Genomic DNA, 19,459 nt, shown 5'->3' on the forward strand with positions numbered 1-19,459 from the left:
ATGGCCATATTAATGCACTTTGTAATATACATCGTGCATTAAATATGAGCCATACAGAAGTTATTCACTTACCTGCTCCGTTGCTGGCGTCCCCGTCTCCATGGTGCCGTCTAATTTCAGCGTCTAATCTCCCGATTAGACGCGCTTGCGCAGTCCGGTCTTCCCCCTTCTGAATGGGGCCGCTCGTGCTGGAGAACTGCTCCTCGTAGCTCCGCCCCGTCACGTGTGCCGATTCCAGCCAATCAGGAGGCTGGAATCGGCAATGGAACGCACAGAGCCCACGGTGCACCATGGGAGAAGACCTGCGGTCCACCGTGGGTGAAGATCCCGGCGGCCATCTTCGCAAGGTAAGTAAGAAGTCACCGGAGCGCGGGGATTCGGGTAAGTACTATCCTTTTTTTTTTAAACCCCTGCATCGGGTTTGTCTCGCGCCGAACGGGGGGGCTATTGAAAAAAAAAAAACCGTTTCGGCGCGGGACAACCCCTTTAACAACATAATATTTTATAGCGCCGGTCGGTCCGAGTACGTTCATACAAAATTTGTGTTTTTTTAAAAATTAGCATTGTTTTAAAAATACACAGATTTTTATTCAATAAATTGTGCTTATCAAATTTTTCTGATTGAGGGGTTTAGACATGAAAACAACAATCGTTGTAGTACGTTTATTATCTCTAAGTGTCACATTCATCATTGTCAGTGATGAACACAAGCCATCGTACATGACAGACCTGGAGGTCATCATTTGACCTTGGGTTGCTGTAGTGTCCACAAACACCCCACAATCAGATCCAGAAGTGCTGATGTGGTGAAGAAGGGAGCCCCCTCCCTCTCTAAACCGTCTAGATGCTGTTGCTGCACAGATAGTGGCATCTAAAGGGTGAAATCACTGGGATCGGAGCTTATCTTCATCCTGGTAATTGCACTAGGACCACCGCTGTAACTTACAGCCACAATTGCGCTCCGATTACTGGGGGCTCAGCTTCTGAGCCCCCTGGTAATAAGCACTGTATATGTATAGCCCAGTGCTGGAACTACTGGCCTGTTGTACCATACATGTATGCTACACGTCGGGAAGGGGTTCATACTGCAAACAATACTTTTTTGTGCAGCTAGATATATCGGTCATAATATGCTGCTACTAAGTAGGCTTTAAAATAAAGGGTCTGCTTTAATGTAAAGAAAAAAAACTAAGGTTAACCTTTAATGATAAAAATAATGTTGCCTTATTTAGCCACACTTAGACAGGGTGCTGCTTGGTTCATACCAATCTTCTGATTGTAAAAACTTCACTGTATCTTCAAATCCACCTTGAAAAATGAGCTCCAATTCAGCTCGGCTTGGTGGAAACAATGCTTGATGGAGTCTATGAAAATTGGCAGCTGATATCTGTGACAAAAGTTTAAATGAGGACAAGTAAACTAAATTACTTTTTGTCTAACCATTCTCTAGTCACTTTAAAATGTAACAATCATTAAACAATCTACTGTACTGCAAATTTTTAATTACAAACTTGAGATTTTTACAATATTTACTAAATGAAGTCTATGGTGTACATTGCGTGTTCATGCAGGTTTTAATTAACATTCATTTCGATGAACAGCATTTTTAATCAACAATGAAAAAAAATGTATCTGTTTGCTAAAATGTAGAAATAAATAGCTAAAGTTTACAAATATACATAAAAAATCACTTCAATGTTTACTATCCCATCTCAGAGACTACCATGTTACCCTGAATTCTTCCATTTTTAATGCAGCAGTGTTTACAGATGATCATTATAACTAGAAAATCTAAATAATTATTTATCTATCCCTAGAAACTCATTATTAGTTACCCTGTTTATCAGTTTCTACTTTTTGCAAATGCTGATGTAATGTGATTACTTATTAACCCCTTAAGGACATGGCCTATTTTGGCGTTGAGGACCAAACGATTTTTGGTAGATTTTCATCTCCATTTTTCAAAAGCCATAACATTTTTATTTTTCCGTCAACGCGGCCGTATGAGGGCTTGTTTTTTGCGTGACGAACTGTAGTTTTTATTGGTGCCATTTTTGGTTACATAGACTATATTGTAAAACCTTTCTTATTTTTTTTTTTTATGATTGTAGGGAGAGAAAACACATCAATTCTGCCATAGATTTTTTTTTTAAGCGTTAATTATGCAGCATAAATGACATACTACATTTTTTTCTGCAGGTTGGTATGGTTACAACGATACCAAAATTCTTATTTTTTTTTGTTTTTTCCACTTTTCTGCAATAAAAAAACCTTTTTTGGAATTTTTTTTCTAAATAGCTGCATTCAAAGTCCTATAACTTTTTTGTTTTTCCTTGGACGGAGCTCTGTGAGGGTTTTTTTTTTGCGAGACGAGCTGTAGTTCTTATTGGTACCATTTTGGGGTGCATGCATTTTTTATCACATTTATTGCGTTTTTTTGGGAGGCAAAATGCTAAAAATTAGCATTTTGCCTCGTTTTTTTTAGCATTTTTTTACACTTTTTGCAGTGCAGGATAAAAAGCATGTTCGATTTATTGTATGAGTCTTTACGGACACCACGATACCAAATATGTGGGATTTTTTTTTTACATTCTTTTTACATTTTTATTTTTTGTACATTTTGATTTTTTTTTTGCACCATTTGTGTCCCTCTGGGGGACTTACACCATAGCACCGATGATCGCTACGATAAGGCACTGCAGGACAGAAGTTCTGCAATGCCTTATCGTTTATACAGCGATCACAGGCTCTGGCAATACAGGACGCCGGTATCTGGCATCCTGTTGCCATAGCAACCAGCCAGGCTCTCTGTGATAACATCGCAAGAGCCGGCTGAAGTCACAGAGGGAGCGGGCTCCCTCTGTGAACCTTTTTTCTGCCCCGATCTACTTAGATCGCGGCAAGGAAGGGGTTAAAAGCGGGGGCGCATATGTTGCAGTAGAAGGCGGACTATCAGTGACAGCCGGCTCCCGCTGCCGGATAGCGCGAGATCTTTCGTGATCTCGCACTACCCCTATGACGTAAGGGTACATCATTTTGCAGGAAGTACCCCACTCCCATGACGTACCCTTACATCGTGGGGAGGGAAGGGGTTAATGGATTTTATACATTTTTTTTATTTTTCTGATGTGTATTCACAAATGTATCAAGTGAATACTAGACAGTCGGAGTGCACTATTTTCATAGTGTGCCATTTTAATAGTAGGTTTATGTAAATACTGTAGTGTGCTATCTCAAGAATTGTTGCTTACTACATCTGCAAAAGCATAATTGTTATGTCCTGATTTTTTAGTCATAAAGGCCAGATTGTTGGGATGTCTGGATTATTAGGTACTGTGTTACTGACCTATGCTGTGTCTACTGTACATTTATATACACAAACACACATGCAAAATTAAATACCTTTATTTCCTGGTTACCAATTTTAAAAAACAGATCAAAAGGTCCATTATCCTTTGGACATATATATTGTCGACCACAAAATGGTGATACTGTAATTGTTCGGCCAGTTGGCAAGATAGGCAGGCTGTTTGTGAATCCTCCATCGAACCATTTCTGTAAGAATACATTTCAGGATGTTGGATTTGATCAGTTGCAAGACAAAATAAACAACTCTGGATTTGTCAAACAAGAAGAATAAGGGATTTAATTCCAGTACGACCAACAATTGATGCATGCTTATTTTACTTGTAGCAAATCTGTCACATAAAAATGCAGTCCCTTCTATGGACAGCATGCTATGAACAGTAAGAGCTGACCAAACTGAAATAAGTAAGCATGCTCATTGATTAGGACTACCTAGATAACTACATGTCCATCAGAGGTATCAGGGCAGATTTACTATTGAAAATGCACCAATTTGCTTGCAGAAAATCTTAGACTAGACCGTTTTTAAAAGTGACAGATTTTTCACTGTGGTTCATGCTGGATGATAAATCAGATGTATCTTTAGACACTTTGTATTAACGTATACCACCTATTAGTTTAGTTGACACCAGTTTTTGCATCAAACGTTGGTGCGTTGCTTGGTGCAAAGTGGTGCATTTAGGAAATGCCATCTTTCTCTCTAAACCATGTCCATTTTTGGACACAGTAAAATATTGTCTAAGGCCTCATTCAGATGAACATAATTTTTGCGCTGCTAGCAGAGCAGAAAAATTGTAGCTATAGGAGCTGTAATGATCATTTGAACGGGCAGCTGCTCCAGAGAAGCAGGCCCGCAGGGCTTCAGGATTTCCCCATAGCAGGGAGACAAAGAGCAGGGTTACAGGGGATTAACCCATAGCCCCACTCTGTCTGTCCCTGCTATGGGATAATCCCCCATAGCTCCGCTCTCTCTCCCTGCTACGAGTTAATCCCCAAAAGGCTGTTCTCTCCCTGCTATGGGGATCCCCGAGGGATATCCCGATAGTACAAAGAGAGGGGGTGGGGCTAGAGAGAGGGGATGGAGCCACATGACATCTCACAGGGTTTGCCATAGCAAAAATAGAAGGGGCAGGGCTATGAGCAGATCCCTCTAGCCCTGCCTCCTTACATTATCGTGGAAGCTCTTGGGGAAAGCCCTGTAAACCTGCCCGCTATAGGGAAATCCCTGAGGAGAGAGGTGGAGGGAGTCCACTACTGCCCCATGTTGCTGGGGAATATAGCACTGCTTACAGCAGGATATTTATAACATGATGTTCAGAAGCACATTTTAAATGTCCCATTGTAAATTCCTTTTAGTCTCTGCGGGGGTTAAGGGAACTCTCAGGGAGTCTGCTCATCCCCATGGGGTCTAACAGGAATAAGCAGCAGGGAATCTTCTTTTCCTGTGCAGGAGTTTCCTTAGACACCTGCTCCTATAGGACTCAATGGAAACTCCTGCGCAGCTCGCACACCACGGAGCTGTATGCAACCTGTATTCGCATATCCTATCTTTGTTAGGTGCACGCAGTTTTGCGCGCCTAACAATCATTTATGTGAATGTTTCTATAGGAACCTATTGGTTCCTTATAAAATCGCATTTTGTGCGCTACTAGCAGTGTGAAAACTACACTTGCCTCAGCGAGCCCTAAAACACATAAAAAATGTAATGCATTGCATGCAATTTGCAACTTTCAAGAAATCTACTGCATTGTGCTTACATGAGAGATCATTTTTGTCTGCCTTTGAACACAATTTTTTTTTATTATTAAAGAAAATTTGAAAGAATTTTTTCACTATAATTAGGGCAACCAGTTTGTCCAAAGCATTTGATACTGTGCTGCATGAAAGGTTTGCACATAATATAAAAATGCCTGGACTGTGGGAAAATGTGTAAGTAACTGGTACAATGATAGAAATCAGAGGGTGGTTATAAATGGTATACACTCTGATTAGGGCACTGTTACTAGTGGGGTACCACAGGGGTAAGTATCGGGTCTTCTATTTTTTATGCCTTTATTAAATTGGTTGTTTAACATAATTTTTTTACATAGCTTTTTAGGCTCCAGTTCCACTGCATCTGACAGGTGAGATAAATGGGCCTTCTTTATTTTAGTGACATCCAGTAAACCTGTCACGTGGCTTAAAATGTAGAAGACCTGGCAGGTTTACAGGATGTCACTGATGAAGTCCTATGTCAGGGCTTCCTATTGCATGTGGATAAATAACTAAAGGCCCATTTAGACACAGATGATTGCTCAAAAGGTGGCTTTTGAGCGATCATTTTGTATAATCTGCTAACTGGTACTAATGCCTATTAGTACCAATTACCAGCGTGTGAGCCACCGCGAGCTGAATGCATTCAGAGGACCGGCCGTTCTCTGAATAAATTCCTTTTGTTCTGCCAGTGGGTCTGACAGCTGAATCTATGCAGTCAGCTGTTCTCATCAGTCCCCTGGCAGAGCACAGTGTGCGGTCTGTCTTATCAGCTGTTCTGCTGAACAACTTTTTCAAGCCGAACTGAAAACCGTTGTTCAGCAGAAAAATGAAAGATGGGCGCGTTTAGACAACAATTATTGCTCAAAAGAGGACTTTTGAGTTATAATCATTGTGTCTAAATAGGCCTTAGGCCTTAGTCACACGGGCGTTTTTTCACGCGATTTGCGCATCGCATGACGAATGCGCATGCGCAAATCGCGTGACCGGCGCCGAAAAATCGGCCCGAAAATCGCCCGAAAATCTGCTCCTAGCCACGTTTCATTAGAAATGGGCCGGAGCTGTCCAGCGCATTGCATTCAATGGAGACGGCAATACAGCCGCTCCATTGAATGCAAGCGCTGCGGGAGAGTGTGGGATGAATTGTCGGAAAGGGGTTAAATATATAACCCCTTTCCTGCAATGCATCCTGAAAAGTGAAAAAATAAAAAAAATGTATGTACTTACCTGCTCCCGGCAGCTGGAGATCCCGGCGGCCGGCCTGCAGTGGGTGTGAAGGGGGTGTGACTCAGGCTTGCCCCTGATTGGCTCAGCGCTGAGCCAATCAGAAGCAAGTCTCAGTCACACCCATTCATGAATTCATGAATGGGTGTGACTGAGATCAGCCTCTGATTGGCTCAGGCTGAGCCAATCAGGGGCAAGCCTGAGTCACACCCACTGCAGGACCGCCGCGGGGATCTCAGGCTGCCGGGAGCAGGTGAGTACATCCTTTTTTTTTATTTTTTCACTTTTCAGGATGCATTGCAGGAAAGGGGTTATATATTTAACCCCTTCCCGACAATTAACCCCGCGCACGCCGGCAGCCCATTGCTTTCAATGGAGCGGCTGTATTGCCGCTCCATTGAATTAAATGGGCAAACATCGTTCTTCTCTGCCACAGCTGTTCCAGCTGTGACAGAGAAGAATGATTTGTCTTCTATATGTTCTCATTGGGGTCGGCGCTGCTGCCGCCGGCCCCATTGAGCGCATATAGAGAAGAGAACAGGAATCGCAGATCGCAGATAGGTGCGATCTGCGATTTCTGTTCTCTAATTTATTGGACGAGCGCATAAAAAGCGCTCATGTGTCCGATACCATTGCAAAGCAATGGTTTTAAAAAATCGCCGGACGCATGCGCAAATCGCGGCAATAAACGCCCGTGTGACTGAGCCCTTAAGTGATCTTTGCAGCCAAAGTAAACAGAAGATCAGAGCTCCAGATGGGTGGCAAAGAAGCAGAATGAAAGTGGGAGAGTATTGTTGTGCTTTTTATATGACTCAGACTCCCCCGTCACCATTGTTTTATAACTCAGAAAATCCATATAATTACATCATAGAGGACTGTACAGTAAAATATCAATATTTGCAGCTGAAACTGTGTAAAGTAGTTAAGCCAAAAGAGAAAAGTATAGTGTTACAAGTGGACCTACATAAGCTGGAGGCTTGGGCAGAAAGTGGCAAATGAGGTTTAACACTAATAAATCTAACGTACTTCCACAGACTGAAATCCTAATAAATTAAAACATAACCTTTAATTATATTAGTCTAAAATCCAATACCAAAGAAAAAGAGGCCTCATAGCAAATGTAAATAAATAGATAAATCGATCACAGATGGTTAGGTGGGAGATGCACCTGTGTGTGATTTGGCTAAGGTCGGAATAATTTCCCTAAGCCAAATCTCCCCTAGTAGGGAATATTAAAGGTATAATGGACTATTATACTGTGGCAATGTTAACAATCCTAATGTCCAATTATAACTTACTAAGGTGCCCAACCACCTCTTAAACTCATTAATTTTAGAATAGATATTGTTTATGGACTTATTTATTGGTCCAAACAGCAGGTTCTATGGAATGCTTTCCATATACCTATAGAAGGTCTTACGGACGTATATATTAGTCCAAACACAAGACTCTATGAATATTTTATGTACGCTCAACGAGTTTCATCGCTTTCGCGATTCATCAGGAGCCGTATCAAAAAAGAAATTAGAACCCAACATGAGATGGTTCATACAACGTGGTATACATCTATGAGCAATGCTGGTTCTAAATAGATGATACCAACAGAGTCTGAAAAAGCTCGGCTGCGATCAAATAGATCAGAGGTACCGAGTGGTTTGATAACCATCTGTAATAATCGTGGACAGATAACCCGGTTTTACATATGCCAGGATAATGTCGGTATCTGCCACCTAAAAAATTTAAGAGAGATGCCACCAGAGGGATTTGTCTAGGGCATAAAGTACAATGACCAATCTTTAGAAAGAGGTATAGTCAAGCCTAGCTTCAATCAATCGCTATCCTCTTGCCCTAAGGTTCCTATGTTGAATAACACCAATCGTTAGAGCATTTGATGCAGAGCCCTAACTAATATGTCCCTCACTTCTGATCTGATGCCTCCAGCCTACCTTCTGGGCTGGAGCTGCTGCCGACTTTTTGTTATTTTGGTTCCTGTCCACAAACTTTGACTAATTAGTAGCATCAGATCAGAAGTGAGGCCGGATCCGACCTGCTCGTCTGCAGGCAGCCTTAAGCAGGACAACAGAAGTACTTAGCAATGTTGTTTGAGTATATTACCAAGGATTAGGTACCTAGGTTTATTTATGCTACCTGATGGTGTACCATACAAGGCGTGCGCATTAGAAATACTGTTTTTACTAGTCATGGAGAGCTCGTCAGACTGTTAGAAGGAAAGAAAAAAAAGGAATTTTTTCTTAAAGGGGTTGTCTCGCGGCAGCAAGTGGGGTTATACACTTCTGTATGGCCATATTAATGCACTTTGTAATATACATCGTGCATTAAATATGAGCCATACAGAAGTTATTCACTTACCTGCTCCGTTGCTGGCGTCCCCGTCGCCATGGTGCCGTCTAACTTTGGTGTCTTCTTGCTTTTTTAGACGCGCTTGCGCAAATGGATCTTCTCCCTTCGGCTGGTCTCGGAAGCATCAGTGTTTTGGCTCCGCCCCTTGTACGCGTCATCACGTAGCTCCGCCCCCATCGCGTGCCGATTCCAGCCAATCAGGAGGCTGGACCGGCACACGTCATGGGGCGGAGCTACGCGATGACGCGAAGGGGGCGGAGCCAAAACGCCGATGCTTCCGAGACCAGCCGAAGGGAGAAGATCCATCTGCGCAAGCGCGTCTAAAAAAGCAAGAAGACACCGAAGTTAGACGGCACCATGGCGACGGGGACGCCAGCAACGGAGCAGGTAAGTGAATAACTTCTGTATGGCTCATATTTAATGCACGATGTATATTACAAAGTGCATTAATATGGCCATACAGAAGTGTATAACCCCACTTGATTTCGCGAGACAACCCCTTTAAGTACGGATCAGTGCCATGAGGGATGGAAAAATACCCAATTCCAGGAGGCTTCTCTAATCAAAGGGTCGGGGGGTTCGTAAGGTCTTGTGTGGGTGTAAAGTGGTGACAAGCCAGACCCGGCCTGAGAGAGAGAAGCTTTTTAGGTAAGGCTATGGGTTGTATACTTAGTAAGGCCTCGGTCACACGTTTTTTCCCGCGATTTGCGGATCGCATGACGGATGCGCATCCGCAAATCGCGTGACCGGGGCCGAAAAATCGCCCAAAAAATCTGCTTCTAGCCGCGTTTCAGTAGAAACGGGCCGGAGCAGTGCAGCGCTGTCCAGCGCATTGAATTCAATGGACCCTGCAATACAGCCAGCTCCATTGAAAGCAATGGGCTGCGGGCGATCTCAGGATGAATTTTCGGGAAGGTCTTAAAAATATAAGCCCTTCCCTGAAAATCATCCAAAACTGTGTAAAAAGTAAGAAAAAATGTATACTCACCTTGTCCCGGCAGGCGGAGTTCAGCCGCAGCCGGCCGGCAGTTCTCCTGAACTGCTGTGAGTAGTATTCAGCAGCCGGCGATTTAAAATCCCTGCCTGCTGAATTCATGAATGGGTGAGTGAGTGCTGCCTCTGATTGGCTCAGTGCAGGGACCAATCAGGGGCAGCTCTCAACTGAATGACAGCTGAGAGCTGCGATTTCTGTTCTATAATAAATCGGACGAGCACATAAAAAGCGCTCATGTGTCCGATACCATTGCAAAGCAATGGTTCTATAAAAACGGCGATCGCATGCGCAGATCGCACCAAAAATCGCCCGTCCGACCGAAGCCTAATAGTGTTGAAGATGGCCGAAAGATTGCCGAACAGATTGTAGTGGAGAGAGAGAAAAAAGGCAGAGTCTCCCCTTTTACAAAGCCACATGAGGGTGACGTGTTTGTTTTTCTGCCTTTCTCTCAGGTGTGTTATTTTTTTATTGCTGAATTGGTGGACAGTAGTATCATGTTGTGCTACCTGGTGTGTAACATGTGCTCAAGGGGTCAGATTGTTTGCTGAACTATTTAAACCTATAAATTATTACAGTTGTAATGAACATTAAAAATTGTAATCAATTCACATTGTAATATTATTCACATTAATAAGTGCACATTGTGAAATAGCCTAATGATGCATAACAAATGTTTGTCAATTCTTCTGGGTCTTAATTATTGTATATTTTAGGTAGTGTTTTCACTTGTGTGGTAGCTTGGTCATGAAATCTTTATGCACTTTGTTTAGTATGTACTGTAAAATTCATGCCATTCCCAAAACAAGTTATGATTAATAGAATACACTGCATAGAATTTTACTAAAACCAAATATGTGTTACTTTTAGTCCATTTCACAACATTTCTATAACCCGAGTTGTCAGAATCTGAATATAATTTATAATATATGGGGAATATGGAAATGAGATTTTAGTGAAACTACAACAATTTATAGAGTAAGGGAAATGTAAAACAATTGATAAACAAAAATATATAAATATAAATATATAAAATGAATTAAAAAGATTACTAAAATTAGCACAGTGAAGAAAAGAAGATCTTTATTAAAGGTTCATCAAACATTAAAGGCCAAATATATGCTAGCAAAACATGCAAGAGGGAAGCAAATGAAACATAATGTACACTGGAAACATGGCATTGCTAAAGGCTGAAGAGCATTTGACTCAGACATAAAAATCAGTACCTGCCAAGATAATACCACAGAAGTAATAGCAGTATTAAGAAAGCAAAGTGGCACTGATAATAACAGATGTATATGTGCTGAAAACAGCAGCCCCCTCAGCAGGTATGTCATTTTTCAATCTTAGGTCTAACTTTTAAATTACCATTTTGGTAACAAATAAAGATATCCAACAAGCAATTCAACAAAGATATTCTCAAATGACATAAGATCTGTGTAATTTGGCAGTCATATTATATTGTATAGCTAAAGCAGCTTATGTGACACCAGTAGCACATAGAAAGTCCCCCGCTTTGGCCTTAGTCAGACAGACATTTTTTCGCGCGATTTGCGCATTCGCATGCGTCCGGCGATTTTTTAAAACCATTGCTTTGCAATGGTATCGAACACATGAGCGCTTTTTATGCGCTCGTCCGATAAATTATAGAACAGAAATCGCAGATCGCACCTATCTGCGATCTGCGATTCCTGTTCTCTTCTCTATATGCGCTCAATGGAGCCGGCGGCAGCAGCGCCGACCCCATTGAGAACATATAGAAGACAAATCATTCTTCTCTGCCACAGCTGTAACACCTGTGGCAGAGAAGAACGATGTTTGCCCATTGAATTCATTGGAATGACAGCTGAGAGCTGCCCCTGATTGGTCCCGCTGAGCCAATGAGAGGCAGCAGTCACTCACCCATTCATGAATTCATGAATGGGTGTGTGAGTGAGAGCTGCCTCTGATTGGTCAGGCTGTGATCAATCAGAGGCAGCTCATTCAGCAGGCGGGGATTTTAAAGCCCCGCCGGCTGAATAGTACAGAGAAGCAGTTCAGGAGAAGTGCCGGCGGCCGCGGCACAACTCCGGCTGCAGCGGAAAGGTGAGTATACATTTTTTTTATTTTAACACATTTCTGGATGAATTGCAGGGAAGGGCTTATATATTTAAGCCCTTCCCGACAATTCATCCCACGCTCGCCCGCAGCGCATTGCTTTCAATGGAGCCGGCTGTATTGCCGGCTCCATTGAATTCAATGTGCTGGACAGCTCCAGCACGTTTCTAATGAAACGCGGCTAGCAGCAGATTTTTCGGGCGATTTTTTTGGCCCCGGTCATGCGATTTGCGGATGCGCATCCATCATGCGATCCGCAAATCGCTGGAAAAAACGCCCGTGTGACTAAGGCCTTTAAGTGATCCGGGGACATCTCTTAAAACTGATGCAAACAAAAGTGGAACAGTGGCCCATAGCAATCAATTGCCCTCCAATTCTCATTTTTCTGGGGCCTATTTTGAAAAAGAAAGGAGATATCTGAATGAATTTTTCTGCTGCCTATAGGAGGATATTGAGAGAACGCGGGAGAGGAGGATGGAGCTACAGAGTGAGAGTCACAGTGACACAAGACACACTGCTACTGGATAGTAAATCTTTTACTGTGTCACAGCTACCGGATTTACATCTACAATGCTTAGAACTTCTGTACTGTATCCCCCAGGCTGCTGCTTAGGTTTTCTGAGCATGCTACAGAAACGTAGTGAGCAGGATTGACTCTTCTCTATGTGCAATGTGCATGGGGAAATCATAGCAGCTATTCTCCGGTAAAGCTCAGAAAAAAATTGACAATTAGAGCCTGCAGAGGAAAAACCTACTTAAAATTACAGAATGAGGTCTAATTCACACCATGGACCTAATCGCACAAAAGAAAAAAAACACAGCTAACTGCGCAAAAAAAAAATTGTGAGTGAACGATTTTCCTTGGTCGAGTCTCGAACTTAATTCACGTAAAAAAAAAAAATGCTCTGCTGTTTGGAATTCCCTCGGTCGGTAGAAATCTTCCTAATAATGTCTAATGTCTAAAATACAGGCATTGTCTTTTCCAAGCATTGGACACAGCTAAACTGCCTACTTTTTTCCCAGCTCCCATAGGAGTCTATGGAAACTCCTTTGCTTTGCACACCAAAGATAGATCAGGACTAGAGATGAGCAAGCACCAAAATGCTCGAGTGCTCGTTACTCGAGTCGAACTTTAAGTGATGCTCGAGAGTTCGTTTCGAGTAACGAACCCCATTGAAGTCAATGACAGCTGAATTGACAGCTGAGAGCTGCCCCTGATTGGTCCCTGCACTGAGCCAATCAGAGGCAGCACTCACTCACCCATTCATGAATTCATGAATGGGTGAGTGAGAGCTGCCTCTGATTGGTGAGGCTGTGAGCAATCAGAGGCAGCTCATTCAGCAGGCGGGGATTTTAAATACTACTCACAGCAGTTCAGGAGAATTGCCGGCCGGCCACGGCTGAACTCCGTCTGCCGGGACAAGGTGAGTATATATATATTTTTTTACTTTTTACACATTTCTGGATGAATTTCAGGGAAGGGCTTATATTTTGAAGCCCTTCCTGAAAATTCATCCCGCGCTAGCCGGCAGCCCACTGCTTTCAATGGAGCCGGGTGTATTGCTGGCTCCATTGAATTCAATGGTCAGTGCTCGTTTAATCGAGACGAGTACCACGTGGTGCTCGTCTCGAGTAACGAGCATCTCGAGCACCCTAATACTCAAACGAGCATCAAGCTCGGACGAGTATGCTCACTCATCTCTAGTCAAGACCTATCTTTTCGTGCAGCAGGGAATTTCAGTCACTGATGTCCTATCTTTTTAGGTGCACCTTTTTTGCGTGACTAAAATTCCTTCATCTGAATGTTTCCATAGGAAACCATTGGTTCTAATAGTTGTGGGGCTTTTCATGTGTAAGTTAGCTGCACACATTTCCTCATGTGAATGAGCCCTCAGGCTTTCTTCACGTGAGCTTTATATATCGTGGCTAATTTAGCCAGCAAAAACATTGCGACCATCTGAAGCATTGGTTTCCCATGTATTCATTCAGATGAGCAATTTTTTTTACGCATAAAGTTATTGAAGCAAAAACAATAGCACCAAAGCTGTTATTTCAGCGACCAAAATTTATTTCTGCTCAAAAATATAGGTCTTGCCCTGTCTTTGGACCATACAGCGCTGGTGGCTTGATAGACTCCTATAAGAGTCATCAAAAAAGGGAAATGGGAGAGACTTTAGCAGCGGTAAGCATTGCTAAACACTGACAGGTGCCTCTATTGCGGCATTTAAAAGTGATTTAATTGTAGTTCTGCCGAGCGAGGGAATTCTGAGCTATGGCGTAATTTCTCTGCGATATGCTGCAGCCAGCCATCTGATTGGACGATAAAATAGCAAATAGCCACGACCAAGTCATGGCTATTCTTTGTTCATGCAATTTCAGGGCGCGAGCTGCACAACATAAAATCGAAATGCTCATATGAAGGAGGCCTAAAGTCATGTAAGAGCCAGAAATAATGCTACTTCTCATGTGCGTACATATCCCTGTTTGACACGGTGTAAAACATGCGTATTCACTTCAAGATTTCACTGGAAGAAAACTTCTCCATAAATCTTAAACTTTGAAGTATTTTAGTTTCTAAGAATATGTTTTGTCTCAGAAAAATATTACTTTTCCAACCTATGAATTATTCTTAAGAGATTGTGGAATTTTATCAGTTAAGGTCAAATATGTCAAGTATATAAGTCCGCACATCTAAATCAATAAAAGTCATAGTCACTGTATTGATCATTACCTCTCCTCTGTACTCAACAGTACTGACACCAGCATACAGAGGAACAAAACAACTTGCCAAAAGTACCTGCAAGAAAATTGTAAAAAGCTTCTGTAATGGTCAATTTAATGAAAGTTTAACAGCACAGTAAAAAAAATATGATTATCCAACTAGCAAGCATGCCTTAAACACATTTACTTTAGTGTAATTAAAATGAAATTACCACCACCATGCTTAAAATAGGACTGTCTTGTCAGTGCACTAGGTGCTATGCAATCCGGTTTTAAACAAGAACAGGAAATGCAGTTTTGAGCTATGCAATATAGTTGGAGGTGATGAACTTCGCCATCGCCTTGTTATATAAAAGACATGAAATAGTAATAAGCTGGAAATTTCCTACTTGTTCTCAGGTCCCTTTTTAGCCACTTTGTTATACTTGTTAGCAGCTGAAACACATTTTTTTTCTACTTCGAGCTATAGCTACAATTCTGCATTATTCAAGTTATAGCAGTGTCAAAAAGAGATGCTTAACCTTGGTTTCCACTTTATTTCCATTGACTAGAACCCTTCATCTACTGTGTTAATGTTTCCCAATACCAATTTCTGAGTTATATCACATCAAATAAGACCCAAACCACTATTTTAGGTTTATTGTCATACAAAAAAATGGAAAGTATTACTTTTGAGATTTTAGAAAAGGAATATTCAATGTTTAACCTTCTGCAAAGCAGAAAAGTCTATTTTGTAGTTAAGATATGAATTATAAGAGGGGCAATCTCTGTATTCCTCAAGAACATATGGATTGAACAGACATCAACAAACAATGTTGCTCTTGCCTAAAAGGTGTAGTTTGTAGCTCAGCCCCACTCATTTGAAAGAGAGTCTTAGCTCATCCTGTTTTGGTGCCAAAAGTCTAACTTTGCACTTTCTGAAAATCCAGAAGAATATAAAATCATGGCAGGCTTCGGCAGCAATGCTTCAAAGGCAGAATATAAAGCTTCAGGGAAACACACATGGCACATAAAGTGCAAAATGATCTGTATTGTATATGGCATTAGTTGTGTGAACTTGTTCTTATATTATTCAGATGTCAGAGCCTATCCGGTACTTTATGAAGGTACTTTTAATATGGCAGATAAATTGTTAAAAAACCCATTGCTGATATATACAAGTGTTTTAATGATCAGAAGTCTTGAATTATATGATACAATTGCAATCGCTTTTCTTTTCTTCTCGCATGCTGTTTCCATCACAAATGACAGCAGATGCCTGTTTTGTAAGAGTGAATATATTGGTGAGAAACTCTAATTTGTAGGTCAGCATAAAAGATGCAATCAGTGACAATCGAGTAAATTATTGCTGATTGTTCGCTTTCTGCACATGTTTGCACTGCATGATGATTGGGAATCTTTGGTCTACCGACTTCAGGCGATTATTGCCCAATGTAAAAGTTTTTTAGTGTACTGATTTGAAATGGTCTATGTTGGATAGATACATAAAACGGTGAATGTAAATAATATAGAATTTTTATGTTAGCAGAAGAGCTAAATTATTCAAGGTTTGCAATAATGCACAGCAGACCAAGTAGACTATTACTGAAAGATCTTGGGAAGATGGAAGGTACTTAAAGGGGGTTGTCTCACGAAAGCAAGTGGGGTTATACACTTCTGTATGGCCATATTAATGCACTTTGTAATGTACATCGTGCATTAAATATGAGCCATACAGAAGTTATTCACTTACCTGCTCCGTTGCTGGCGTCCCCGTCTCCATGGCTCCGTCTAATTTCAGCGTCTAACCGCCCGATTAGACGCGCTTGCGCAGAAGGGTCTTCTCTCTTCTGCTCGGTCAGGGCACGAGCGGCGATCTGGCTCCGCCCCTTCTACGCGTCATTGCGTAGCTCCGCCCTGTCATGTGTGCTGATTCCAGCCAATCAGGAGGCTGGAATCGGCAATGGAATGCACAGAGCCCATGGTGCACCATGGGAGAAGATCCGCGGTGCACCATGGGAGAAAACCGCAGTGCATCGCTGGGAAAGGACCGGTGGCCATCTTGGGAGAAGAATTTTATAAGTTCATCTTTCATCACATCGGTGAGTAGCAAGCGGTTTAAAAACCACTTTAAAATGCTATTTTATGCCGGGGGTGACAAGGGGAATGGGCTAATGTAAAATTTTGATGTTTGCCTCGGGACAACCCCTTTAATTTTAGAACTGAATCACCATTTAGACTAGTGATGTCCAACTGGTGTCACTTATCTAGAAGATAAATTTATTTATCAACTCTAAACTTCTCTATATCCTTCTTCCCCTTCCACTTTTTAAAACTTAACAATGGAGAAAACAGAGTTCATTATATTTCCCCCATCCTACAGATCCCCACTAGTTGCTTCAATCACAGTTAATGGCTCCACACTCTCCCTACTCCACAAGTCTGCTGACTTGGACTACTCCATCACCTGAGCAACTTCTACTCTCACCGACTGTCTCCTTCTCTATTCCCTTGTAGATTGTAAGTCCTGACTGGCAGTGACCTCTCTCCTTCTGTACTAGTCTTTCCCTTATTTAATCAGGTTCATTCTTTTCTTGTAGGAATGTTCCATACACTCTAAATTTAATAATCCAAGCGCTTAATCACAGAGAAAGACTCCTGTGCTTTCTCCTCTGTTATTGAGGCACTGTGATATTTGTCTCATCGCCAAATGTTGTGTTGGTTGTGTATTTATGTACAAGTATGTATGTACAGTATGGTACACTGTATGCCTGTGGTCTGAATTTTCTCCATATGTCTTCTACCAAAAGCAAAATGTTGGCACAAATACGGCTGTGTAAAAAAGTTGTGTGTATTATTTCTACCCCTTGATGCAGCAGTAAGTGAATGTTATCAGCAACCCTTTATTAACGTATTGTCTACATTAATGACTCCCACAATACAGTATATTAAACTGACCATCAATGTTTAAAAAATATATGAGGTTACTATGCTTCTCCATGTTTCTGTTCATATCAAATAATATTAAAATGCTAAAGGAAAATTATATATCTCTTTATGTTTATAGAATTTTTTAGACTTTAGTTTAGTCATGTAGCATGACACCAGGATGCAGCGTGATTTTACAATATAAAGGGAATTGCACACAGATGTCTCTTTTGTGTTTTTCTTTATTATTGGGATGAAGACTTTCATCTAGTGTAGTTTTCCAGATCTCTTCTCAAGAGTCCTTCTCAGTGGGTCTCAATAGCATGTTTCTTTCAGTCTGTGGTAAAAACAATAGGTGGCTATGTTATCACAAATTAACTGAAGTTGATAAGAACGTCTTTGTTTGCATTGGAGCTGGGAGCAACCAAATCAGCAGGTAATGTCTTACGATTTTGCTTTCAAAATTAAAAGGCAGCAACAAGAGATAAAAAATGGATGTACAGATATAAGGATTTCACTTCAATAAAACTTGGCAGTTGTCTAGGCAAGTATTTAAAATTATTTTAGTAAAAGAATATTCTGATTAGTTAAATAAAATGCTATATAAAAAGAATAGATCTTGAAATTGATGTCTTGCATGCAGAAAGAAGTGGGCAAATGTAAGGAGTGACCTGACAAAGCCAAATTATTATTGCTTGATGACGGATACAGGATCTCCGAACACCAGGTCTAGTGGAGTCCTCCAGTATGCAATGATTGGTGCCTACCCAAAGTAGTTCAAAGAAGGATAACTTATAGAATGGTAACATAGTCATAGGCATCTAAAACTCATTGGTGTGCATGGGGTGAATAGGCAAGCATCTTTGGTCCAATCTCACAGAATGACTATTGTAGTATAAACTGCTGTTTAGGGAGTCAATACTGAGCATGACGGCTGCCAAAACCTACAATGGGCATGTGAGCATCAGTGATGGACATAGAGCTTTAGAAAAAAAGTAGCTAATACTAGTAAATCACACAGTCAGCCATTGATGTAACGGTATGTTAGTATTTCCTGATTTACAAGCTATATCATGTGCCACACCAGAAAGGCGGCAGGAGATTAGGGAGGTAAAGAAGTGGCTCCAGAGTTAGGCTATCTTCACATGAGCGTATATATATGCAGCTACTCAGGTAGCCCGGTATAGTTAAACAGGTAAATAGCTGCGTATATATGCTAGTGTGAAGGTAGCCTTAGTGTAGGAAGGGGGGCTTTGCTTCCTGGGGAACTGGGATGACTTTACTGTTGGCTACAGGTTCTACCATAGGGATGGGCTCCATTTCAATGGGGAGGGTGCAGCTAGAAGGTTGGAAAAGTGTTTCAACTAGTTACTAGGGAGAGTGCAACCAGAAAGATAGTCCCAGGTCACTGTTTACACTGTCTTCCTTTCTAAGTAATAGAAATGGGGATAAAGCAGTGGGAGGAGTTAGTATAGTTAGAACTGGCAAAATAGTTAGAAGGGATATACGTAAAATAAAAAATAGCCATAACCTTCTAAACTGTATGGTGATTATTGCTAGAAGTCTGACCAATGAAATATGAACTAGAAGCAATAATGTCTAATGAAAACTACAACATATTGAGAATAATGGAGACCTGGTTGGATGAAAGCTGTGACTGGGTGTCATAGTCTGTTCAGAAGGGATCGTAAAAACCGGAAAGCAGTAGGTGTTTGTCTTTATGTAAAATCCTGTTTAAAGCCCGCATTACGGGAAGACAACAACTTTTTCGATTACTAAAGATAATTATCTTACCCAACTTGTACGAGACTCAACTATGGGAAATTTAACATAAAATAACAGGGGTGCAGGCTGGGGCTCACCTGGGAAATAGTGACCATTATATAATACATTTCAACTCATCTTTCTAGAGAGTTTTATAGGGGGGGCTACGAAAATACTAAACTTCAGTAAGGCAAAGTTCGACCAGCTTAGTAATGCCCTTAACCTTGTTGATTGGGATAATGTCCTCAAAAATAAGAGTAAAAAACAATTCATGGG

The 19,459-nt window shown here is 41.4% G+C and overlaps 1 protein-coding gene across 3 annotated transcripts in view; it reads right to left on the reverse strand.

Annotated features, from left to right (window-relative positions):
• Positions 1-666: 666 nt before the first annotated feature.
• PNPLA4 (patatin like phospholipase domain containing 4) overlaps positions 667-19,459 on the reverse strand; it is a 47,191-nt gene continuing 28,398 nt past the window's right edge. Inside the window, exons 5-7 of one of the 3 annotated variants that reach the window (XM_066598642.1) lie at positions 14,523-14,588; positions 3,403-3,555; positions 669-1,387 (exon numbers count right to left, since the gene is read on the reverse strand). In XM_066598642.1, the coding sequence (XP_066454739.1) occupies positions 1,229-1,387; positions 3,403-3,555; positions 14,523-14,588 (378 nt within the window). In that variant the 3' untranslated portion in view covers positions 669-1,228. Of the gene's footprint in view, positions 1,388-3,402; positions 3,556-14,522; positions 14,589-19,459 lie in introns of all 3 variants that reach the window. The other 2 variants (XM_066598641.1, XM_066598643.1) reach the window with 2 other exon arrangements.

This window comes from Eleutherodactylus coqui, chromosome 4 (genome assembly GCF_035609145.1).
Source record: "Eleutherodactylus coqui strain aEleCoq1 chromosome 4, aEleCoq1.hap1, whole genome shotgun sequence".
Taxonomy (NCBI): Eukaryota; Metazoa; Chordata; class Amphibia; order Anura; family Eleutherodactylidae; genus Eleutherodactylus; species Eleutherodactylus coqui.